General features: G+C 36.5%; 1 protein-coding gene across 3 annotated transcripts in view; it reads right to left on the bottom strand.

Moving 5' to 3' along the window:
* Positions 1-27,289, bottom strand: part of Rxfp1 (relaxin family peptide receptor 1) — an 81,842-nt gene that overhangs the window by 12,549 nt on the left and 42,004 nt on the right. For 2 of the 3 annotated variants that reach the window (XM_026395950.2, XM_026395947.2), the window contains 6 exons: positions 24,564-24,635; positions 24,400-24,471; positions 21,928-21,999; positions 13,333-13,404; positions 10,277-10,348; positions 5,947-6,018 (listed from right to left, as the gene is read on the bottom strand). In XM_026395950.2, coding sequence (XP_026251735.2) covers positions 5,947-6,018; positions 10,277-10,348; positions 13,333-13,404; positions 21,928-21,999; positions 24,400-24,471; positions 24,564-24,635 — 432 coding nt within the window. The remainder of the gene's footprint in view (positions 1-5,946; positions 6,019-10,276; positions 10,349-13,332; positions 13,405-21,927; positions 22,000-24,399; positions 24,472-24,563; positions 24,636-27,289) is intronic. The other variant, XM_026395949.2, reaches the window with a different exon arrangement.

The raw sequence follows: 27,289 nt of genomic DNA, 5'->3' as shown, positions 1-27,289 counted from the left end.
GAAACAGAAAGCATTGATTAAGGGAGTTTCTCAGAGAAGTTCTAAGTTTAAGAAATTTACTCAGTGCTATAGGGACACAGCTACAACAATGTTCATAGCAGCACAATTCACAATAGCTAGACTGTGGAATCAACCTAGATGCCCTTTGATAGATGAATGGATAAAAAGAATGTGGCATTTATACACAATGGAGTATTACTCTGCACTAAAAAATGACAAAATCATGGAATTTGCAGGGAAATGGATGGCACTAGAGCAGATTATGCTAAGTGAAGCTAGCCAATCCCTAAAAAAATAAATGCCAAATGTCTTCTTTGATATAAGGAGAGCAACTAAGAACAGAATAGAGAGGAAGAGCATGAGAAGATCACCACTAAACAGGGATGAGAGGGGGGAGGGAAAGAGAGAGAGAAGGGAAATTGCATGGTAAAGGAAGGAGACCCTCATTGTTACACAAAATTACATATAAGAGGAAGTGAGGGGAAAGGGGGGAAAAACAAGAGAGAGAAACGAATTACAGTAGATGGGGTAGGGAGAGAAGATGGGAAGGGAGGGAATGGGAGGAAAGGTGAGGGGAGGGGAGGGGGGATAGTAGAGGTTAGGAAAGGCAGCAGAGTATAACATACACTAGTATAGCAGTAGGTAAAAAAGTGGATGTGTAACCAATGTGAATCTGCATTATGTATATAGGGTAAAAATGGGAGTTCATAATCCACTTGAATCAAATGTATGAAATATGATATGTCAAGAACTTTGTAATGTTTTGAACAACTAATAAAGAAAGAAATACTATTAATGTTATAGATTGCAAAGTAACATCTATAATATTGATTTTGACTTTGACCAAATTCTAGAATTCGAGTTTTTAATTGGGGAGCAGTTTAATCCCTTTATATTTCTTATAGTAACTGATGAAGAGTATTCTTATTTTTGTGATTTGGTTTTTTTTTTGTTGTATGCTGTTTTCTTGTCATTTGTATCATGCTTTATCTCTTATTTTGATTTTATATCCTATAGTGTTTAAAGATAGAAATCTTATTTTTAATTTGATTTTATAAATAATCAGTCTGATTTTTAAAAATAAATAAATTGCATTTGGCAATGAGGAACAATTAATGACTTTCAAATTCTTGTAGACATAAGAATTGTCACCTACATTTTTTTATTCATTACAGTTCTGTATTTCCTACAGTTCATGATTTTCTCCTGAATAATATAGTGAGCCGCAGTTCATCCAGCAGACTCCTGTGTACCTGGAATGGCTGGTGTCCAATCTCAGATCTCATTACTTTTAAAACTAGTAATATCACTGAGTATGGAACTATATTATTACTATATTATAATAGATTTATAATTAAAACTATCCCCATTAAGCATCAGTTTTAGCTTTTACAATGTAGACCTGCAATCATCGTATCAAGAAAATCCCACACACACATCATGTGCTTTAGGTTGCTGTCATTTCATATGTCTTTCAGTCCTTTCAGGCAAAACTAGACTGGAAACACTGGATAACACTTCTAAATTACTTGTTTGTTTTAGGTCAGTTTAATAGTAGTTCACTATCTTTTAAGATGAGAGAGAATACCTTATTGTTGCCTTTTGACATAAGGAACAACGTGACTTGGCAAGGAATCCCCTTTGTGTTTAAGGAAAGAAATATTTGAGAAGACAAGTGTTTAAGAAAAAAGTAAGCCTGATTATAGTTCACATTATGAAACTGATTTACTTTGCTGTTATGCATCTCTCCTTGCTCCTTAAGATGAAAAGCCTTGACAGAACCTGACTAGTCGTCTTTTCCATTGCATTTATTCACTATTCAATAAGTCTATTTGTGTTACAGAGTCACACTTTCCTTTTGTTCAAGGACAACTTGTACATCACCTTCAATACTTGCCTCTATTTGTATAATATGAGCTTCTTTCTTTAGAATAAATAAAAATTTGGCTTAATCTCTAAAAAAAAAGAAATTTACTCAAATGTCATGTATAACAAAAGGAAGTGGACTCAGCAAACTAGGAATAAACAGAAACTACCTCACATAATAAAGGCCATAGGTCAACTCCATAAATAATAGACTGGATGGTGGGCTGGAGTTGTGGCTTAGCGGTAGAGTGCTTGCCTCGTATGTGGGAGGCCCTGGGTTCAACCACATGAAAATAAATAAATGAAAATGAAGGTATCGTGTCCAACTACAACTAAAAAATAAATATTTAAAAAAAATATGGGCTGGTGTTGGGGATTAGTGGCAGAGTGCTTGCTTGCACATGTGAGGCACTGGGTTGATCCTCAGCACCACATAAAAATAAACAAAATAAAGATATTGCATACATCTATAACGAAAAAATATTTTATATTTATACCCAAATGACTTAAAAACAGCCTACTACAGGGACAGAGCCATATCAATGTTTATAGCAGCACAATTCACAATAGCTTAACTGTGGAACCAACCTAGATGCCCTTCAGTAGATGAGTGGATAAAAATAAAGGTGGCATATCTACATAATGAAATATTACTCAGCAATAAAAGAGAACAAAATTGTGGCATCTTCAGGTAAATGGATGGAGTTAGAGGAGATAATGCTAAGTGAAGTTAGCCAATCCCCCAAAAAACAAATGCCGAATATTTTCTTTGATATAAGGAGTCTGATTCATAGTGAGATAGGGAGGGAAGCATGGGAGAAATAGATGAACTCTAGATAGGGCAGAGGGGTTGGAGGGGAAGGGAGGGGGCATGGGGTTATTAATGATGGTGGAATGTGATGGACATTATTATCCAAAGTACAGGTATGAAGACACGAATTAGTGTGAATATACTGGGTATACAACCAGAGATATGAAAGATTGTGCTCTATATGTGTAATAAAAATTGTAATGCATTCCACTGTCATACATAAATAAAAATATTTTAATAATATTTATATATTATATATATTTTATTTTTTTAAGTTATAGATGGATGCAATATCTTTATTTTGTTGGGAAAATACCAGAAGCTTTTCCTTTAAGAACAGCTTCTTTCTTTTCATCACTTCTAACTCACATCATATTCAAAGTCCTAGCCAGAGCAATTAGAGAAAAAAAGAAAAAAAAAAAGGATCCAAATTGGAAAAGAAGATAGATAATTTCTGTTCACAGATGATGTGATCTTTTATTTATTTATTTATTTATTTTTATGTGGTGCTGAGGATAGAACCCAGGGCCTCATCGGTACTAGGCGAGCGCTCTACCGCTGAGCCACAACCTCAGCCCAGATGCTGTGATCTTAAATGTAGAAAACTCTAAATACTTAACAAAAACAACAAAAATGTCAACACTACTAAATCCAGCAAAGTGGTAGGACACAAAATCAACACATAAGAATCAGTTGTGTTTCTCTACCCAGCAAACAATCCCCAAAAGGAATTTAGGAAAATAACCTCATTTACATTAATATCAAATGAGTAAAGTACTTAAAGATACTTAAGAAGGTGAAAGATATGTTGTATACTGAAAACCACAACACATGGCTGAAAGAAATTAATGACATTTTTAATGACTGTTTCCTCCAAAACTTAGGTTGAAGTTTAATTGCCTTTGCAACAGTGTTGAGAGATGGGGCCTTTAAGAGGTGATAAGTCCATGAGGGCTCTGCCTCAAGCATGGATTCATTCCATTATTGCAGAAGCAGGCTTCTGATTGCAGGATAAATTTACCTTCAGCTGCTCCCCCATCCACTCTTTTCCCATGTGGTACATTCTGCTATGTTATGTTGCTGCAAGAAGGCCTTCACTAGATGTGGCCCTTCAGTTTTGTATTTCCCAGTCTCTAGAACTGTGAGCCAAAGAAGCTTCTATGGTTTATAAATTACCCAGTCTGTGGTATTTTGTTATAAGCAGCAAAAAATGGATTAAGTCAACATCAATGGAAGGAAAAACATCCTATGTTCATATGGAAATTCAAGGGAGCCCAAATGACCAAAAATCTTGAAAAAAAAAAAAGAAGAATAAAGCTAGATATCTCATACTAACTGATATCAAAACAGTATAAAGAGATAGTAATTAAACACTATGGTACTGGCATAAAGACAGACATGCAGAGCAATGGAATAGGAGGCAGAGCCCACGAACAAACCCACACATAAATAGTCAAATGATTTTTGACAAGAGCGCCCAGGGCCAGTCAATAGGGAAAGGAGAGTCTTTTCAACAAATTGTGTTGGGAAAACTGAATATTCACAACCCAAAGAAAGCAGTTAGACTTTCATCTTATACCATATACATAATTAACTCAAGATTGGTCAAAGGCCTCAACATCAAACCATAAATCTCCTAGAAGAAAATAGGTGGAAACATTTCATGATTTTGGATTTGGCAATAATTTCTTTATTATGGCAGCAAAAGCATGGGAACAAAAAAAAATTGTAAGAACTGGATGATATCAAAATGAAAATCTTATGCATCAAAGGACAGTCTAACAGAAATAAAATACAAATAAAGGGCTTGCAAATCTTATATCTGAAATGGGGTTAATATCCAAAATGTATGCAAAGAGCTCCAAAAAATCAGTAACAACAAAATAATTCAATTAAAAGATGGGCAAAGGACTTGAGTACATCTTTCTCCAAAAAACTGTACAAGTGATCAATAAACACATGAAAAGAAACTCAGCATCACTAATCATTAGAGAAATGCAGATGAAAACCATAAGGAGGTTCAATTTCATATCCATTAGGATGTCTATTATCAAAAAACCAAAATTATTACATGTTTGGAGGACATAAAGAAATTGGAACCCTTGTGCACTGATAACGGAAATGTCAAATGGCTCAAATCCTATGGAAAATAGAATCAAAGGTAGAATAAAAATGGAATTGACATATGATCTAGCAATTCTACTTCTGGGGGTATACAGGTGGTCTCTGACTTAACATGGTTTGACTTGTGATTTTTCACTGTATATAGCATAAAAGCAATTCACCTTTGAATTTTGATTTTGGTCTCTTCTTGGGTCAGCAGTATGTGGTAGGGATAATTGTAGTGAGCTGCAGCACCCATGCATTCACAGGGTAAAAAAAGGATAGTCTACAGTTTTTAATGTTGGTAAATGATGCTGTGTAGTAGTTTATGTGTATTAAGTGCATTTTTTAACTTACGATATTTTCAATTTATGATGGGTTTATTGGGATGACATATAACCTTATTGTAACTGAGAAACAAAGAATTTTTTTTTTTAGAGAGAGAGAGAGAGAGAGAGAGAGAGAATTTTTAATATTTATTTTTTAGTTCTCGGCAGACACAACATCTTTGTTGGTATGTGGTGCTGAGGATCGAACCCGGGCCGCACGCATGCCAGGCGAGCGAGCTACCGCTGAGCCACATCTCCAGCCCACAAAGAATTAAAAGTAGAAACTCAAACAGGTATTTGTACACCCACGTTCATAACATGATTATGCACATAGCCAAAAGGTAGATGCAATCCTTTTCCATTAATTGATGAATGAATAAACACAATGTGTGGTATATAGGTACAATGGAATATTATTCAGCCTTTAAAAGGAAGGAGATTCTGACACATGCTACAAGATGAATAAAATTTGGAGACCTCATGATAATTGAAACAAGCCAGCTACAAAATGACAATTACTGAGTGATTTCAACTGGATGAGGTACTTAGGCTAGTCAAATTCATGGAGATGGAAAGTAGAATGGTAGTTTCCCAGGGCTGTCGGGGAAGGGTGAATGGGGATTTAGTAATTCATGGTTACGGAGTTTCAGTTTTGCAAGTTGAAAAAAATAAATTCTGGAGGAGGTTGGTGGTGATGATTACAGACCAATGTGAATGTAGTTGATGACATTCAACTGTACACCTACCAATGGCTAATTTTACTTTATGCTTATTTTATCACAATTAAAAACATAATAAAATAAAGCAATGAGGTGGGGAAATTAATAGAAGTCTTACAATTGTGACAGCTCCTTCAGATCCTTAAATATACGTGGTGGAAGATTTTCAATCTTATTACAACCTAAATCCCTAGGGAAACAATTGCAAACGTTATTTTCTGAAGATTTTATTTGTTGTTCTGATGTATGTTATGAAATCATCATATAACTTCTCAACAATGTTGTTGGTGAGTTGTGTTAATTCACAAAAGTTTAAGAGTGTATTTTTGGTGCTGGGGATTGAACCTAGGGGCCTTTTGCATGCTGAGCCTATGACTTACCACTGAGCTAAACCCCCAATCCTGTGAAGCCAAAGTGATTTTAAAAAATGGATAAAATGAGAAAATATTTAACAAACATTTTATCCCATTTCAGCACTTCATCAGAAACAAATACTTACGATTATTTAATCTGGTTTTAATAGTTTCAATGTTCTGAGTTTTCACTGTACAATAGTGTAAAAGCAATTTACCTTTGAGTTTTGAGTTTGGTCTCTTCCTGGGTCAGCAATATGTGGTATGGTACAGCAGTGGGCTGCAGCACCCAACCGGCCATGCAGTCACAAGGGTATGTATGTATCACAATCTTTATTCCTCCCCTCCCCTTCTTTTTGTGTTAGAGTAAGAATATGGTTTGGAGTCTTATTTTTTTTTCTTCTGCTTGAGTTTATTGTGATTATCAAATGGAAGTCTATTATTTCAAAAGCAAGTTTCTTTCCCGGTGAAATGCATGGGATCTCACATTCTCCTGGGTAGGATTCTTTGTGATCTCATGTATGTCTAGGAGGTCTCCCTAATAGGGTAAGACCTTGAAGCTTAGTTGTAAGATTTTAACTGCAGAACCTCTCATGGAAGCTTTGACAGTGGCAGATTCCATGAGAAAGGACTCAGATTCTTGGAAACAGACAGTTTCAGCAAGCTTGAGCTCTCTAAGGTGATGGGGAGACGGAAAAGGAAGCCTACCCATTTCCCCTCTCCACCTCCAAATTAGTTACCATGGTGATTGATAGGAGAACAGATTTACTTGTTACATATACTGGTTGGTTTATAAATCAAAATTCAGGTTACTCAACTTTGGGGGACAGGATGATTTTAGGTAGAGTTCTAAACACTAAAAGTAAGTGGATAATACAATCTGACAAATGCTAATTTGCCGTGAATGCCTATTTTCATACTGCAAACTAAACCTGGTGATTATTTTTGTCGTTTACATATTTATGGGCAAATTGTCTATGCAGATGAGTTGTTCTGCTTTGATGATCCAATGAATCTTTCTAAAATTTCATTCCTTTCATAAAATCTCACAGTAGCTTCTTGTTGCCTAGATGATAAATTCAAAACTGCTTGGTGTGACATGAGATGTATATCAATATCTGTCATTCTGACGTCAGTCTTTCCAGTCTCCTTTCCCATCACTTGCTGTTCACTGTAACTTACACCATGGTCTGAAAGCACTCCAGTGTTCTGACCTCTGCACTCTGGCCTGGGTGCTTTTCTTTTGCCTATCCTGGCCTTTCCTCCTTGCCCTTTTGGTGATCTCAAATCATCCTTCAAGATTCCATTCAAATGACATTCCCTTTTAACCTCCAGTGCCTAGGAGGTTAGGTCTTCTGTCCCTATGCATTCTCCTACATATTCTATCCCAGCATACACGACACATATGGTACATGGAGCATCAGGTGAACATTGCTTCTGTATACACGTCTGCTTCCCTTCTGAAAGATTTGTGAGCCCCTTGAGGATACGAACTATACCCACTCAGTGTGGGCTATCCCGTGCCTCACTCAGTTTTGGACTAGCTGTTTTTTCCATCCTGGTAAGAAGACTCTTAATAGGCTGAGTCTGCCTCATATTTAGGTAAGAGTGGATATGATTAAGTTCCTTGAACAGGAAGCCAAGTAAAATATTGATCATCTTAGAAAGGCGACGTGCAAAATTTAAAGTAGTCCTCTAGGTATTAAAACTCAAAAAATACGTTTAACAATTTCTGGTGGAAGTGTGAGTTTTGGCTCTCAGAGCAAATTCTAATATATAGTTTTTTATAGCGGGAATTATGTAATGAGATAGTATTGGCCTCAATCCTAAGTGACATGTAAAAGTTTAATTTTCTTAGCTTTAATTTAGGACAGCTGGGATAAACTTAATTGGACTCAAGGTTCATTTCTGAATGGGTTCGGGAAACATCTACTGTAGTTGTTGACTTTATTTATTTATTTATTATTATTATTTTTTGGGTGCTGGAGATTGAACTCAGGTCTCACCCATGCTAGGCTAGTGCTTTGCTACTGAGCTATGCTCCCAGCCCATTAGCAGTTCACTGTAAACCATAAATAAAAGTAAGCACACGGCAAAGATTTCCTGTCACAGGAATAAGTTCAAGTCCTCTGTGACAAGTGAATCCTGTGTTGTCAATATATTTACCTTCATTAGCTCTATTGATGTGTTAAGGGCCTGGGAGAACACACAGTAGAGCCCAACCCTCCTATGAAGGGGAAGTTGAGACCTAGACAGAAACCTTGCCATTTTTCTCCTTATAAATCTGAATTTTCAAGCAAGTGTCTACTATGGGATCGGGCAGGCCACAGGTAGGACTCATCATTGGCCTGTTACCCTCTTTGCAGCTTTGGTTATTCTTTCTTTTACCTCTGAACCTAGATTAGCACTGGTTATGGATTAAGCTACTTGTGTTCCATATTCTTGGTCTTTAGGGATATATAAAATCTGCACCTGGTTGCCACCAGGAAGACTAGGTTGTGTAGTAATTGTCCTCTAGTGCTTTCAAGTTGGATAAAACAGGAGAAATATGGATCCCTTGACTAGCTTGTATTTTAACAGTTAAATAATATCTTTGGATCATCTAGATGGATTTTCCCTGTTACTGAAAATAATTTCCTATGTGCTGATGATAAGGTTCAGTTGCCATATGCCAGAAGTCCTCACAACAGGCTGGTTCTAATTATCTATTGAGATTTTCTTGCATGTTTGTGAATGATTGGGTATTGCCTACTAAAAAGTGTTTCAAGCTAATAATTACAGAAAAATGTTGGATTTTTTCTTTCCTCCTTCCCCCCTCCTTCCTTTCTTTCATTCATACTGGGTGTTAAACCCAGGAGTGCTTTACTACTGAGCCATATCCCCATTTCTTTTTATGTTTTTATTTTGAGACAGTGTCTTGCTAAGTTGCTGAGGGTCTCGTTAAGTTGCTGAGGCTGGCTTTGAACTTGTGATCTTCCTGCCTCCAGAGTCACTGGGTTGACAGTGTCCTACTAAAAATGTTTGGTTTTTCAATGGCTTGTTTGAACGTGTTTTGAAGCAGAATGCAAGATTGTTTTCTGATGGATGCTCCTGCTCAGGAATAGGTATTCTCTCTACCTGTTTCAGTGCTTAGCTTAGGTATCCAGGTGTCATTTCATAACATTCTAGTTATGTTCATTATGTTTCATGAAAAAACTTTAATAAACCAGTATTTTGCCCAGATAATTGTCAAAACACACAGATCTGTCCATACTTTGGATTTTCCCCCAGAAAATTGATATTAAAAAATAAACATTTTTCTGAAGGGTGTGCACTTCATTCATTGTTCCATATTTATTTTATCTTGACAACCAACTATTCTGTGGTTGGGCCATAAGGCTTTGCTTCACCTTTATTTAGTCATTGGTATTTAAGCAGAAACATTATAAAAATACTTTTAAAATTATCTCTTTCTTCTGTTATTATAGATAGGGATGTTATTCATGGCAGTATCTAGTTTCCTTATGAATCCAAGGTTATCCTTTAGTTTCAGAATCAGCAAATTGAGGACTTTTAGTCTTTTTTTTTTTTGTACTGGAGATTGAATCAAGGGGTGCTTTACCACTGAATCACTTCCCAGCCCCCTTTTTTTGAAGCTCTCGCCTAAGTTGCTTAGGGCATCACTGAGTTGCTGAGGCTGGTCTCAAATTTGTGATTCTCCTCTCTCAGCTTCCTTAGCCACAGTAATAACAGGTATGTACCACCATGCCCAGCTGGTGTCTTTTAATCTTATGATCCCTGAATACTAACCCTCTAGGAAACTTAAATACAAAATTGTGTCCCCTTTGAAACATTGGAACACGGTGGTATAGAATATATTTATTTATTCATTTTTCCCTGGCCTTATACTTTCTCTACAGCTGTGTTTCCTTTATCCCACTTTTCTCAAATATTTATTTCATCTTTATTTTTGAAATCTGAATTCCTTTGTGACCCAAGGTACATATAAATAACGTTCAGAGAGGATGTTAATATGTTTAAAATATTTTCATGTATAACAAATATGAAATAAAATAATGGTAAAAAATTCTTAACAATTCTTTTAGTCAAACTTACAATTCATCTAGTTTCTGGAGATGTGCAAAACTATTTTCACTTAAGTGATTAATTTTGTTTTTCCTCATTACCCTGAAATAAAAAAAGAAAAATACATTTTTACATCCTGAGGTACTTATTGCTTAAATTACTAAAGACATTATCAGTATGCAAAGATAAAGGTAATGAATATACAGTGCATGTTTCACATGAGATATTTTGAAGTAGTATGATTAATGATCTAATTCAATTTTGATATAAAGTTCCCAAGTTATCCCTACATCTCTCCCTACTTCTCTTTTCATTCGTCCTTTCTGTGCTGGGGATTGAACAGAGGGCCTGTTGCATGTTGGGCATGTGCTCTACCAGTGGGCTACATCCCCAGGCCTGCCATCCCAAATCTTTTAATGAGGATAATAAAATATACTTCTAATTTTTTTTAAAAAAATATTTTTCTTACTTGTAGATAGACACAATACCTTTTATTTAACTTTTTTTTTATGTGGTGCTAAAGATGGAACCCAGTGCCTTCCACATTCGAGGTGAGTGCTCTACCACTGAGCTACAACCCCAGTCCTATACTTGTAATTTTTAATTAGAAGTATAATTATAAGCAGAAAAGTGTGTCTAACATAATACTCTAAGCATGCTTACTCATTTGGAAGTTGATGGGATTTAGGGTGGAGCTGAGTAAGGATGGGAAAGTGATCTAAGTTAGATGATATCAGAAGAGTCTCAAGTTTGGCATGCTGAATGCTGAATCAGACTGTAACTCTTGATGGTTTCTTTTCCTTCCTTCCTCCCTTCCTCCCTCCTTCCCTCCTTCCATCTCTCTCTTCCTCCCTCCCTTCCTTCCTTCCTTGCTTCCTTTTTTCTTCTTTCTTTCTTTTTTTTTTTGGTACTGAAGATGGAAGCCAGGGTATCGTGCATGCTAAGCACACTCTTTACCACTGAGCCACACCCCTAGCCTCCTGACAATTCATTTTGCACTGATCTCATGTGTTACCAACTAGCATAAAGGACTACTCATGGGAAATCTTTAAGGGGTTTCAATTCTTTAAACACTGTGTGACATGCCTTAAATTTGACCTTGTCTCATCTATAAATATTTAACTCCTCCTGGTACTCCAAACCATTACCACAGTCTCCTAATGACCCTGGGCCAAAAAAAGCACAAACACTTGCCAAGAAGAAACCCACAGATTATTTCTTCATACAGAAGTTTCACTAAAAAAGAAATGCAAACAGAACAGAAAAGATGTTATTAGCATTTCAGATATCTATTTGTTCTGTGTTCTTTAGGTGCTCATTGGTTTCCTTTTGGGTAATTAGTATGAATGTCTTGCATAGCTGAATATGAAGCATCCTAAATCTGAAGATTAACTCAGTGGAAGAATTAAAAAATTTCAGTGACTTTGAACCCATATGGATGGAAGGGTGTATAATTGGATAAAACACATTGTTACATTAGTGGTAGCTATGGTATAGCTTATATACAGGGTCCTCTAGGATGATGGTTTTAAGAGTTTTCTCATGGTAACCTCTAGTGAAATATGTTTACTCCTAGTAAAAATGCATTTTATATTGGGACATAAAATATGTATACACACCCATAGCCTGAGTCTCATTTCATGCTACATTATCTACATTGTACTATGATATAATCAATTAAATTCTATTTTATTTATAAATGCTGATCAGGACATTCTAAATTGATTGAGCTATACTGATTTCATTGCCTACTCATGAGTTGCAACCAAGAGTTTGAAAAATATTTAGGCAAAGTAAACTGTGAATAAAGGAATTGGATTTTATTTTTGTGTATGTATATATGTACACCACTGGGTACCAAACCCAGGGCCTCATGCATGCTAGGCAAATGCCCTACCACTGAGTTACACCCCCAGCCTGGAAGTTGGATATTTATATTGAAGGAAGTCTCCCTGTCCTTTACTTTCACAGGAAGGAAAGGTCATGTGAACTTAAAATAGGCAAGAGGAGGAAGAAGAAATTATACTCAGCAATATTCAAAGCTTTATCCTGGGCCTGGGGTTGTGGCTCAGTGGCAGAGCACTTTCCTAGCATGCATGAGGCATTGAGTTCTATTCTCAGAACCACATATAAATAAATAAAAAATAAAAGTACATCAACAACTAAAAAATATTAGAAAAAAAGCTTTATCCTTATGTTCATAATGACATCCTCAGGGGTTTCAGATAATACAGTGTCATTGTAATGCTTCATGTATGGTTAAATCTGTGGTTACCCTTGATTTGAACTTGGAGTCCTTCAGTTTCAACAAATGTGAATTCCAGGGTGGATGTTTGCCATAATCACAACGCATGTGTTGGGGCTCAAAAAAATGATACCCCGAAGTATGGCACTTTGGTGTGCTGTGTACTTGAACTGAAGGACATTAGAAGGATCTCGGAAGCAAGATCTTAACTGCCATTCTTCTGCCCTTCTGTTGCTCCCTTTTTTTCTCCAAGGTGGGCCATAGAATTTAGAGCCCGTCTCCCCCAATTCAGCCATAAAACCTAGAAATACTACTCTGGTCTTCTGCCAGCTTTCTGTGTAGGAGCTGGTCTTAAGGACATTCTCTGACCTGCCTTGTCTGATGGAAGGTCATAAGATCCTTGTTCCAGGAAGGGTACTGCCCCACACCTGACAGGAAGGAATACCAAATACAGAAGCAAAGAAGAATCTGGACAGGCCTGTCTGGGTTTCCTCTCTCAGTCTCTTACTAGTAGGTCACACCCTTTCATCCAATCACATTTCTATACTGCCGTCTGGTTTTCACTGAACCTAAGCATTAAAAAGGTCAGTTTCCCCACGGATCTTTGGGTCTTCCTAAGGCTCCTGGGCCATGCTAAATTTTGATTAAATAAGGTCTGTTCTACTTTTCTCCTGTTAATTTGTATTTTGTTATAGGAGCATTGGTAGAGGCTGTTGTGGTGGACAGAAATCATACTTTTCTTACCCTACAAGTGTTGAGGCTGGCTTTTGTCCATTTAAGGGCTTCATTTGGTTTGTAAGGAGACATAATACCACTTCAAAAGCACAAAAATATTACTTACAAAACAGTTAAATTACTGCAGGAACTAAACGTCAAATTTCTTAAATTATGGATATGGTTGCCTTCAAAGTCCCTGAAATATAAAACATAAAACATGATCAAGCTAAATTTTAATTGCAGATAGAAATAAGTTGATTAAGAATTATTTGTGTTCTAATAAAACATATTGTTCTTTTACATTCTGTTTATTTCATGTAGACCTTCACTTGTAGCCACTTACATAATACCATAAATTATAATATGCATGTATGTAGGCATATATTAGCACTCTTACTGTTTTTTTCTTTATTAATAATAACAATGTTTTGAGTCACTCCTGTATCTTATGTTCTTGGAGACATGTTATTCTGAGAAATTAAAGAGAATGAGAAATCAAAGTGAAAACCTTTATTATGATAAATACCTAATTTATTAACAGATATTTAATAGTGAACACATTAAACAATTATTCAGAGTTACCAAGTGGCATTTCCCTAAGTGATATGATTTCATTTTGCTATAGGCTGTGTGAGATTCTATTATTGCTGCAAAGCTGCTACTGCCAAGATAATATTAAGCACCCGCCTTGTTAGTCTAAATACTCCCCAGAAAAAAAATCTTCAGTAGCTTTTTTGCCCCTGGGATTATACTCTTTTTATTTTTTTTCTTTCTTTTTTAATATTGTCACAAAGAGCACACCTTACCACCACAAGGAATCCTATCTGAACAACAAAATCTTATCAAAAAGTTTATTTATTTGTTATGGTGATAATGATCAAACTTAGGACCTCTTGCATTCCAGGAAAGTGCTCTACCATTGAACTATATTCCCTACCCTTTCATTTACAAGCAGATATATGTTAGAAGTTTGTAGAGACGACAGCTGAGGTTTAAGGAGACGCTGCATTTCCAAGTTAAATCCTGGCCCTTAAGTCTACTTCGTGTGTCCCAACACTTAATTTACTGGTTACTAAGCTATTCACAAATTATTGTGATTGAAATACAGGGGTGGAGGTGTGATATAATTCCTAAAATCTCGAAGGAAAACATGGGGAGCATTAATAGATATGCCTGTAGTCTGTCAGTGAGTCTGTGGTGGGAATGCTCAGTTTTATTTTGGGCACTGCATTAAAAATAGACACTGACAAAGCAAAATATATCAGGAAGATTTGTAAAACTGGGATTAAGTGATCTTGAAACCATACCAACTGAAGAAAAGGGAGTATGTATTACAGCAAAGAATAAGTTAAGAGATATATTTGAAGTCAGGCTATGAAAGAGATTAGAGTTCTTCTCTGTTTCATCAGAACACAAAATTAAATTTACTGGCTGAAGATACAAGTCATTTCAAACAGAAGCTCAACCTCTGTAGCAAGTTATGGCATTCCGAGAATGCTTCTCACCGGCATCTAGCAAAGGCAATATATCATATCTTGATAATTTTGTAGATAAGATTTCTGTACTGCAAGGAATATTGTATTAGAATCAGAAATCTTTATTCTAGATAACACCTACAAAGAAAAAGTTTTGATATTCCATTAAAGTGAAGGTAAGTGCTTATGGTATTACTTTCTTGGTCTTGGGTTTGGCCCAGGCTTTTGGCTTCTCAATGTCTATGGTCAATGACAAAGGCTATGGTTTCCTTTTATTTTATTGTTGTTACCATGAAACTCCCACCAGGTGGCGATGTTCTTTCAAACTTCACAAAGTGTAGAGTTGAGCTACATAGGTAACTGCTTTTTTTTGCAAGGGGGGGATAGATTTTTTTTTAATTACTTTAAGAATTTTGTTCTAATTAGTTAAATATTTTTAATGTATATTCTTAGTTGTATATGGACACAATACCTTCATTTTATTTATTTATTTTTATATAGTGCTGAGGATCCAACTCACTGAATTACAACCCTAGCCTATGTAACTTTTTTAAGCTTTAAGCAAAAATATTTATTAGTACTAATTTACTACTTTGTAAAATTCAATAAGAGGCGCACACTGAAGCACTAATTAGGAAGTTTTTTAAAAAATATTTTTCAGTTTTCAATGGACCTTTTATTTATATGCAATGCTTCGAATCAAACCCAGTGCCTCACATCTGCTAGGCAGGCGCTCTACCACTGAACCACCACCCCAGCCCCCAAATAGGCAGATTTGATTACATTTTTGTTTAATTTGATTTTGAGTTTATTTTAACCTTGAGTTATAAATTTGCTTTGGCTTTGTTCCTAAAATAAGGGAATCTGGTTTGTGAATATATATTAACCAAGGCAACAACAGCAACAACCAAAGAACAAAACAAAACAAAAATCTGCTTCTTGCTTCAAGGTCTAAGGGACAAGAGGTCATTTTCCCACAGAATGTCTAGACCACCTTTCCTCATTAGCAAGTCTATGAATGTGACAATTTTATTTTTCCCTTTTTACATTGTAGAGCTGTATCAAAATGAAAAATTCACTATTTCTTTTTCTTTAAAATTTTTTTTTTAGTTGTTGATGGACACAATACCATTTTTTAAAATTCATTTTTTTTGTGTGGTGTCGAGAATTGAACCCAGTGCCTCACACATGCTAGGCAAGCTCTCTACCACTAAGCTACAACTGCCTACTCCCTTCACCAGTTCCTTCTTCCTCTCTCTCTCTCCCTGGCATGTGATGTAAATACTTTTGCTCTGCGTGTACTCTCACCATGATGTGCCACTACAGAGCCAAAAATGCGACAATTGATCATGGACTGGAAACTGTGAGCCCAAACAACCCTTTTCTCATTTTATAAGTTAATAATATCATGTATTTTGCTACCAGGACAGAAAGCTAACTAAATATAGGGAGTTTCTATTTTTATTTTTTTGAGCAACATCTATCCTATTTTCCACAATGGCTTTGTTCCCTTTTCTCCACATCCTTGCTAACGCTTATAGTCTTTTGATCAGATTTCCTAAGAGGTGTCAGGTAATATCTCATCGTGTTTTTAATTTGCATTTTCTGATATCTGGAAGCCTTTTAAAATTTTTTTTGGTACTGGTGATTGAACCCAGGGATACTTAACTACTGACCACATCCTCAGCAATTTTTTTAATGTTTTATTTTGAGACAGGGTCTCACTAAGTTGCTGATGGCCTTGCTAAATTGCTGTGGCTGGCCTTGAACTTGTTAAAGGTTTGATAGAGCCCTTTCTGCTTCTGCCTCCTGAGTGGCTGAGATTACAGGTGTGCATAACCATTCCTGGTACCTTTTTTTTTTTTTTTTAAAGAGAGAAAGAGAGAGAGAGAGAGAGAATTTTTAATATTTATTTTTTAGTTCTCGGCGGACACAACATCTTTGTTTGTATGTGGTGCTGAGGATTGAACCCGGGCCCCACGCATGCCAGGCGAGCGCGCTACCGCTTGAGCCGCATCCCCAGCCCCCTGGTACCTTTTTGAGTCTTGAGAAATATCTATATGAGTCTTTGCCCAGTTTTCTTTCTTTTTAATATGACTAATATAGTTGGCCTTAGTTTGTTATTTTAAAATACATTATTATATGCTTTCATAGGTTAAAAACTTTCATTAGATTTTTTTAATGTATTTCTTCTGATATTTAGCCAAATTTGAAAATTCTTGGTTGCCTTCATCATAACTTTACCCAATGCACTGAATCTTCGGTTTCTTTCAACAATACTATTTAATTTCCTATTATCAGATATGATGAGATTAGTATATATTGTCTACGTTTTTGGTCCTCTACCTCTCTCTTGTCATATGATTTTGGTCATTTATATGCTATTCTTTTTTGGAGTTCACCTTCAGAATATCAAATATTCTTTCTAACATCCATCCATCTATGCATCATCTTATTTTCAAGGACATCTCCTGATTCCTAGCTAATTTCTTTATAGTTCTATGGTTTTCATTTTCATTTTGTGTTTTGCTTTATAAATTTTTTTACTCATCTAGGATTAGTATGTCTTTTTAAACAACTCTTTTATCCTTATATTCTTATTTATCCTTAATATTCTGAAATCTACTTTTCCCATATTAGCATAGGCCCTCTAGCTTTTTTTTTTTTTTTTTAAATCACTGTTACATTTCCATCTCTATTTTGCAGTATGAGATATTTCTATTTTATTTTCTGGTTGCCGTATGAATTTTTTCTTTAGGTTTTTAGCAGTTTGGTGATGGTTTTTTTAGTGTTTTTCCTACTCTGCTTGAGGTTCCTACATTCCTGGATTATTGTATTACTTTAAGTTTGGAAAATACTGGGCCTTTCTTTCTTTCATTTTTTAAAATAGTTTGCTTAGTTGTAAATGGACACAATACCTTTATTTTGTTTATTTATTTGTATGTGGTGCTGAGGATCGAACCCAGTGCCTTACATGTGTGAGGCAAGTGCTCTACCGCTGACCCCAGCCCCAGCCCCTGGGTCATTATTTCTTTAGCCATTTCTTCTGTCCAGTTCTTCCTTTCTTCTTTTTCTGTGGTTTTACCTATACTTTTGTTAGACATTCTATATTTTCCTGCAGCTTTGGATTCTCTGTTTGGACTTTAACCACATTTTTGTTTTGATTTGAAAGTTTTCAATTGGCCTGTTTTCAAAGTCATTGGTTCTTTTCTCAGCTGTGTTCTACTGCTAAGCCTGTTGATATCATCTTCCAACGTAATTTTATAATTTCCGTCTCTTTGATGACGTTTTCCATATGTTCATACATTTTGTTCGCTTTTCCACTTATTTTATTAATCATAAGTATTTTACTATCCCAATTTGGAAACTGTAATATCTGAGCTATTGCCAGGTTGGGTTTTCAGTTTATTGATTACTTTATAATTTTACATTGGACTTAGTTTTTCCTTTTTTAGGAAGTGGGACTTTCTCAGCATGGCTTCCTTTCATCCCCAGAAGCCAGTCTTATAAGACTATGGCTTGGATAGCATCCCCCAAAAGCCCATGTGTTAAAGGCTTGGTACCCAAGTGATGGTGTTATTGGGAGGTGGTGAAACCTTTAGGAGGTGTGGCCTAGGGAGAGGAAGTTAGGTCTTTGGGGGTATACCCTTGGAGGGGATATTGTGACTCCAGTTCTTTCCTTTTTCTCTTTTGATTCCTGGCTACTATAAATTGAGTAGCTTTGTTCCATCAAGTATTCCCTGCCATGACATACTGCCTTGGTGCAGGCCCAAAAGCTATGGAACCAACTGACCATAGACTGAAACCTCTGAAACCATGAACCAAATAAAACTTTCCTCTTTGTAAGTTGATTCTCTCAGGTATTTTGTCACAATGACAGGAGGTTGACTAACAGACAATTTCCTGCCCTGACCTAGAAGCTTTGTATCAGTGCGAGATCCTGGGATACAGAGGTTTGCTGCCAGTACCCCAGGACAGAGTGTTCTAGTCTCTCCCTCTCCTTTTGTAACAGTGGATCTTTCCCTAATTCCTGGGTGCAGGAGGGTTTCCTGTTACTCTTCCAAAACTTCTTAAGAGATGGTTTTTAGTCAAGAGAATCGGGTGGGGGAGGGGAGGATAAGGTTATATCTCCTGGGGGGGTAGGCAGGTTTTATATCTGTGTGTTGTCAAGGAGAGCTGTCTAGTTTTTTGTGTGAGCTGGTGAGGCCAGTCAAAAGCAGCCTGTTATGGATAGTGGACTCCCCTGAATGCAGGGTTCTCAGTTACTCTAAAGTGTTACACTAACCCATGCTTAACTGTATACGTTTATTAAAATTTTAGCAGTTTTCTTTGCACCTGCTCTCTTGATAGCCAACTCTTATCCCTACACTCTGCCAAAGGTGAGATACAATATATGTCCCAGCTCTCTTTGTAACTCCTTAGAATTCCAGTTACTTGGTTGTCTTATAGCTCTCTGATGGGCTCTTGAAAATTAGGATTTTGTAGATTATAAAGCTCTTTCTTATTGGGAGAGAGAGAGCAATATTGTCTTGTAGCTTTCTAAATCCTAAGCACAATATTGCTGTAATGGAATTGCAATCTAGTATATGTACTAGTCTGTGAATTTCTCTCTATGAACCATATTATGTTCTTGAAATTGAGCCATGTTGACTGAAGTAGTGCTGTTTTATTAATTATCATGCTGTGCATGTGTGTGTATCATGTTTTATTTCTCCATGTTTATCTGTTTTCTACTGCCTTCCTTGCCTGCATTTTCAAATTTTTCATATTGGCTTAGTCTGCCAATGGATAAATGACTTAGCTTCATCTCAGGATAAAAGTTTACTTCACTCTCTTGACCTTTGGGAGAGTACATTGGCTATTGCCCTATGTTCATCTGTTTTTAATTAATTTTATGTTTTACTTTTTGAATTTTCCAAACTTTATTGAGGTTTTTACATTTCATCCCTTTGAGAGAACTATATTAAAGATTTTAATCTATTATCTGTCAAGTATTGTGAAGCTAATTTCCTGAGCTGTTCTGTGTCTTTTTATTTTAATGTATTTTTTTCCCTGAAATCTGAGTTAAAAATTTAGTTTTGGCCAACAAATTGGTTTTTTAATTGCTTTGCAAACTGGAAACTCATATGCAAAATAAAGATATTGTAATTGGTTTTAAAGTAGATGAATGTTTATGAAGCAAAAAACTATTAATAATATTAAAATTGGGCTAATATTTACTATCAGTTACTTTTGATAGCTAAAATTTATAGATAATAACAAAAATTATAAAGTTCATCCTTTTAGTAATCAATCTTAATCATTTTGATTATCTGATACATGATATATATATTTTGCTGCCTTTTTAAAGGCAAAAGAAATATTTATTGTGATATGCATATAATAACTCTCATATTTGTTTCTGATCCTAATGCACAAGTTTTTTTCTTAATGATGGGGACAGAACCCAGGGCCTTGCTCATGCTTGGCAAGTGCTTTACCACTGATCCACACCCCCATTCCCACAACGCACAAATTTTTAATTGCTAATTTACTTATGTGAATGCTGATCAATTGTGCTTCATTATTAGGTTTGGATTGCTAGGCATGTAATAGCTGTTAATGTACTTCTCTGAAACAAAATTCAATTACAATGAAGAATACTGAATAAATTTGCCTGCCCTTTTATGACTAGCTTGTCATCAATGTTAACTGTCATACCAAGGTATCTCCTGGACTTAAAACTCCAAAAAGACTTTTTTTACTAAAATCATCTCTTAATCAAATTTCTAAGGCTATTTATAGTTCTAACAATTTTTAAAAATTGTAGTGGACACAATACCTTTATTTATGTGGTGCTAAGGATCAAACCCAGGGCCTCACATATGAGAGGAGAGTGTTCTACCAATGAGCCACAATCCCAGCCCCTAATTCTAACAATTTTATAAAACATTTTGTTATCTACACTGTCAGGCCATCAAAACCGAATATAGTCTCACTATTGCATTTTATGGAAATGTTTTTAAGTACATCATTACTGCCGTATATTACTCTCAGTAAAGGGAAAAATCATTCATGTTAAAATCACCTCTCACAACCCATTGTAGATAGGCCCATGATGATTGGCCAGTAATTATTTTTGTGAAGTTTCTTTTTCCCAAAGTGGTTCCAAGTTAGTATATTTTGAAAAAAATATCTTTGCTTTTCATGCATGTCTCACTTGTGTTCTATTATCAACTTGAGAGTTGATACTTCTCACTACCATCAATGTTTCTGACTCTAACTTTTACCCTTCCTTTTATTGGGTACTTCTAAACTGCTGTGAAGATAGAGATCAAACAACCACTTCTGGGAATTTCTTATAAAACAAGAGGCAGAAGGAGTTTTTATATATGTAAATTAGTTTGTTGATTAGCCTTTTAAATAGTTATTTTGGTTATTTTTAAAATTTTATATTTTTAGAGAGAGAGAGATGAGACAGAGGGAGAGAAGAGAAAGAGAGAGTGAGGGAGAGGAGAAGGGAGAAAAAGAGAGAGAGAGAGAGAGAGAGAGAGAGAAGAGGGGGTTATTTCTTTATTTTTTTTAAACCTATATTCTAAGTAGACCAATTTACTGGATAATAAAATTAAATTCTGGATAGCAGAGTGACACTCATTATTAAAAGCAAAGCTATTGTATAAAAGTCCCACGGAATGCGATGGACATTATTACCCTAAGTACATGTATGAAGACAAGAATGGTGTGACTATACTTTGTATACAACCAGAGACATGAAAATTGTGCTCTATATGTGTAATATGAATTATAATACACTCTGCTGTCATATATGACAAAATAAAAAAACCAAGCACCAAAAAAAAAAAAATGTTCCATGGCACCTATTCTAATTAGCCTTGAAAGATAAGTACTACATATCATATTCTCAATATTCAGATTAAATTCTTAAATGAATGGAACTAAAATGATCTAGTCTTTTTGTAACAACTTAATAGGTAAGATTGGTGGGGGAAGGGAGAAATATTATGTAGATCCCATAACATCCCTTTTGCCTTTCTTTTTCCTGGTTCTCAAGTTGTTGTTTTGAGATATTTCATTTTGGTGAGAGTTTAGAGAAGTTAGATCATGGGGATATAAAATACAAAAATAGGCCAAAGTAATTTGAAAAAATGTGATGTGATAATAGCAGTACAAGATGAATATACAAGATGAATCAGGCAACGTAGAGATTTTAGTCGACTTCTTTCAAATGAGATACCATCACTTACAGCCAATGTAGCTTTGGCATGTGCTGACAAAGTTTATCTGGCAAATGTGTCAGGACATTATTCATCAGCACCCTGAAAAAGAAAAGAAACCAAAGATGTCACATTTTTTTTTCTGGTTCTTTTCTTAAGGTACACATGGTATTATAATTATTCTTATAAAACCATGCAAATCTACGAAGTTAGTTGTCTTCTCTATTTACTCTGTGAGTCTTGTTATATTTAAATGCTTGATACTAATAAAATTTCTACAAATAGCAGTTATCATATGGAGGAAGCAACAAAGTTAGTAACTGAAAAAAGATGATTTTAAGTGAATTTGCTTTTCTTTACCGAGATCAATGTGTGGTGGTAATGGTATGCTTAAGAATAGTTCAACAAAATGTGATAGACTATATTCAGTTTTGACAGACTGACATTCTAGAATAAAAATGTTTCTTTTTTTTTTTCCGGGGGGTACAGGGGATTGAACTCAAGGGCACTTGGCTATTGAGCCATATCCCCAGCCCTATTTTGTATTTTATTTAGAGATAGGCACTGAGTTGCTTAGTGCCTCACTTTTGCTGAGGCTGACTTTGAACTCGTGATCCTCCTGTTTCAGCCTCCTGAGCTTCTAGGATTACAGGCATGCATTACTGTGCCCAGCTTAGAAGACAAAAATTGTTACAATTATAAATAAATAGCCTTAGAGAATAATAATAAGAGATAGTTTTTAGTTGGAAGAGCTTTTTTTGGGTTTTAATAATTCCAAGTTTAATGTTATTATGTTTAAAGCATTATTTTTTTATTAATTTTTAAATTTATATATGACAATGGTATGTATTACAATTCTTTTTTCCCCCCAGTCTGGATTACTTTATTATTAAATTTTTTTCATATCTCTGGTTGTATAGAAAGTATATTCACACCAGTTCATGTCTTTATACATGTACTTTGGATAATAATGTCCATCACATTCCACCATCATTTATAACCCTATGCCTCCTCCCTTCCCCTCCAACTCCTCTCCCCTATCTAGAGTTCATCTATTCCTCCCATGCTCCCACTTCCTACCCCACTATAAATCAGCCTCCTTAGATCAGAGAAAACACTTGCATTATTTTTTTTTTTTTGGATTGGCTAATTTCACTTAGCATTATTTTCTCTAACTCCATTCATTTACCTGCAAATGCTATGATTTTATTCTCTTTTATTGCTGAGTAATATTCCACTGTGTATATATGCTACATTTTTTTAATCCATTCATCTATTGAAGGGCATCTAGATTGGTTCCAGAGTTTAGCTATTGTGAATTGTGCTGCTGTAGTCAGAGAAATGCAAATCAAAACCACCCTAAGATACCATCTCACTCCAGTAAGATTGGCAGCCATTATGAAGTCAAACAACAATAAGTGCTGGCGAGGATGTGGGCATAAGGGTACACTTGTACATTGCTGGTGCGGCTGCAAATTGGTGTAGTCAATTTGGAAAGCAGTATGGAGATTCCTGGGAAAGCTGGGAATGGAACCACCATTTGACCCAGCTATTGCCCTTCTCGGACTATTCCCTGAGGACCTTAAAAGAGCATACTATAGGGATACTGCCACATCAATGATCATAGCAGCACAATTCACAATAGCTAGACTGTGGAACCAACCAAGATGCCCTTCAATAGACGAATGGATAAAAAAAATGTGGCATCTATACACAATGGAGTACTATGCAGCACTAAAAAATGACAAAATCATGGAATTTGCAGGGAAATGGATGGCATTAGAGCAGATTATGCTAAGTGAAGCTAGCCAATCCCTAAAAAACAAATGCCAAATGTCTTCTTTGATATAAGGAGAGCAACTAAGAACAGAGCAGGGAGGAAGAGCATGAGGAAAAGATTAAGATTAAACAGAGACGAGTGGTGGGAGGGAAAGGGAGAGAGAAGGGAAAGCATATGGAAATGGTAGGAGACCCTCAATGTTACACAAAATTACATATAAGAGGTTGTGAGGGGAAAGGGGGGGAAAACAAGGGAGAGAATTGAACAACAGCAGATGAGGTAGAGAGGGAAGACGGGAGGGGAGGGGAGGGGAGGGGGGATAGTAGGGGATAGGAAAGGTAGCAGAATACAACAGTCACTAATATGGCATTATGTAAAAATGTGGATGTGTAACCGATGTGATTCTGCAATTTGTATTTGGGGTAAAAATGGGAGTTCATAACCCACTTGAATCAAATGTATGAAAGATGATATGTCATGAGCTTTGTAATGTTTTGAACAACCAATAAAAAAAATTGTGCTGCTGTTAACATCAATGTGGCTGTGTCCCTATAGTATGCTGTTTTTTTAAAAGTCATTTGGGTATAGACAAAGGAGAGGGATGGCTGGGTCAAATGGTGGTTCCATTCCCAATTTTCCAAGAAATCTCCATACTGTAAAGCATTAATTTTTATTTATGTCTTTCCCTTAAATGAAAATGTTTCCTTTAATTTAGTACTTACAAGAGAATAAGAGAATTTAGTCCATAAAATGTTAGTGGGGAAATTCGACTGAGGTGATTATCTTCAATTATCCTGCCAGGCAGAAGAAAAAAAAAATGGATTCACTTATCTATTTTTAGAACATAAAAACTAATACTACTTAATGCTACATAAATTAAACATACAGCCATTCTAGTCTGTGAAGGTCTTCAAAAACACCTGGCTTCAGGAAGGTTATTCGGTTATGACTGAGGTACCTAGAAAGGGAGAAATGACTGTAATAAATCTGTACCTTTTCGACACTTCATAATTAGGAAAGTAAAATAGCTATCATTCATTTTAAATGTTCTCATCTAACATTCTTACCCTGCCATTTCCCTGCCTTTGAATCTTTAGGAGTGCCGGTTAATTACTATCCAGCTTTAAATTTCCCCCATAATAATGAATCAATTTCTTTTCATTGACCTCATTTATCCATCAACTTGTTTTGAGTACCTACTCTATGACTACTGTGGTTTGGAGAAGTTTTCCCCAATGGTCCATATGTTAAAGGCTTTGTTCCCAGGGTGGTGCTTTTGGAAGGTGCTGGGGATGGAAGATGGGGCCTAGAGAGAAGTCCTTAGGTCATTGGGGGGTGCGACTTTGAAGGGGATTGGGGGACCCATGGCTCCTTCCTTTTTTCCCCCTCCTTTTTCCCTAGCCACATGCACCTACCATGATGGCTTTAGGGAGGCCTAAAGCAATGGGGGCCAATCTATCCTAGATGGCAACCTCTAAAACTGTGAGCCAAAATAAACCTTTCCTCTTTGTAAGTTAATTGCCTCAGGTATTTCATGGTGGTGACACAAAGTTGAGTCACACAGTGATACTGTGCTAGGTTTATCATCCTATTCTCTGTGAGGCTTGGAATCTGAAGAGGAGACAGGATGTGGATGGGCTACTAGGCAACATACAGAAAACAGAGGGAAACGTATCCTGTAGGGTTGGTTGTTCTGACATTGCAGAGCAGAAAGCACCTGATTTGCGAGTGTGAGAACTAAAGGGCACAGAGGAACGAGGAGACAGAAAAGTCTCACTAAAGGAAGCACAGCTGAGCAAGGTCTTGAATGAAGGCCTGGCATTCACAAAGCAGGAGTTGTTTTAGACAGAGGAAACAGCTTATGCAAAGACAAGAAGGACAAAGAGTAACAAGTTAAGGCAGCCCCAGGTAATGTAGTGAGGCCTCACCATGAAGGAAGACAGGCAAGAGATGGGCCTGGAAGAGCTGGGGGCCTGTTCTGGGGAAAGGTCATCGCATGTTTTCTTAAAGAGCTTGACGCCTCACCCATCCAACTTGATTTCTCCCCTGCAAGTGGACAAACTCTCTGGCATATTGTGTTCATCTCTTCCTTTAGCCATGTTCCTTTCTATCTCAGTCTCTCTAGTGTGATTATCCATACTTATCTGCTATGAAACAATTTGATTCCTTACTCTTCTGTCTATTAAACATGACCTTGACCAAGCAATCGATTCCTGTAAGCTTCAGCTTCCTCGACTCTAGAATGGGCACAGTATCAACATTACTTCACAGGGTTATTGTGACATTTGGGGCAATGCGTGCCATAGCACTCTGTAGATATTATTTATTACAACAAAAGTCTCTGAATTTTCCACTCCAGTTTCTTTCTTTTTCTTTTTCCTCTTTGCTTGTGGTTAATATACAAGTTATTAGTTCGAATTTCACTCCTGTGGATATATGGAACCTATAGATTTCTTTTCTGTACTCTTACGTATCAGAGTTGACATCCTATAAAATCTTGCCAGGAATCTGTTCTTCATTGCCAGATTTGACTTTTTTCTTGGCTGACCCCCAGGTTAAAGCCACTTCCTTCCCTCCTTTGTAAACCTGGAGCCCATCTGGCCTAGGCATGGGTAAGAAATAGCTTTAGGAGCCAGGTGCAGCGGCGCACACCTGTATTCCCAGTGGTTTGGAAGGCTGAGGCAGGAGGATCATGAGTTCAAAGGCAGCCTCAGCAATGGTGAGACGCTAAGCAACTCAGTGAGACCCTGTCTCTAAATAAAATACAAAATAGGGCTGGGGATGGGGCTCAGTGGCCCAGTGCCCCTGAGTTCAATCCCCAGTCCAAAAAAAAAAAAATAGCTTTAGAACCTCCCCTGAACACTTCTGAAAGCTGTTTTATGAACCAACAACCATCCCTTCAGGTAAAAGTCAATTGATCTGCTGTTTTACTTCATGCTCATCTGTGTAGCCCAGTCCTGTTCATTTTTCAGAGTCATCCTTTGCTTTGAGCCCCAAACCATCACTTTTTACAGCGAACCCTAATAGCGGTTTAGGTCTGAACAATGCAGGTTTAGGAATAATGTTTTCTTCATCCGTCTCTAGTTATGGTGCACATGTTAGTGTTGTTTCCTCATCTTAGATCATAAGCTTCTAGAGAACAAGAGGACTGAACCTCCCCAATCTAGCTCCGCGCTCTGCCTGAACTACTCAGGTAGCAACTCCTTGAGGCAGCGTGTCGGATTCATTAATCCTATGGCCCCCACGGTGTCAACCTGAAGACCTTGCACCCTGCAGAGGTGAATGAGTACTTTTAGATAAAAGAAGAGTTGGTATTTTATGATGATTTATGAAAAAATAGAGTTAGGTGGCAGCTTTAACCCTCAAGCAATATTCCCAGTGCCAAGGGACAAAAAGATGGAAAGAAACGGAGGACACTTTGACATGTGTTCTCCAGCTTTTGTGCTACCTTTCTCCTTATCCATGGAATATCCACCAAAGAGATTCTGTTTAGAAAGTTTTGCACAGATTCATGGAGAGAAAGATAGTTAGGAGCCAGATGAGACTGTGTCCTATACTGACTTTGGGCACTTTCATAAGAAGGGTAGGGGTGAGGGAGAAGGCAGGATGACT

This window comes from Urocitellus parryii, chromosome 10, assembly GCF_045843805.1.
Source record: "Urocitellus parryii isolate mUroPar1 chromosome 10, mUroPar1.hap1, whole genome shotgun sequence".
Lineage (NCBI taxonomy): Eukaryota > Metazoa > Chordata > Mammalia > Rodentia > Sciuridae > Urocitellus > Urocitellus parryii.
Note: the sequence above shows the minus strand (reverse complement) of the source record. Positions and strands in the feature narration are given on the sequence as shown.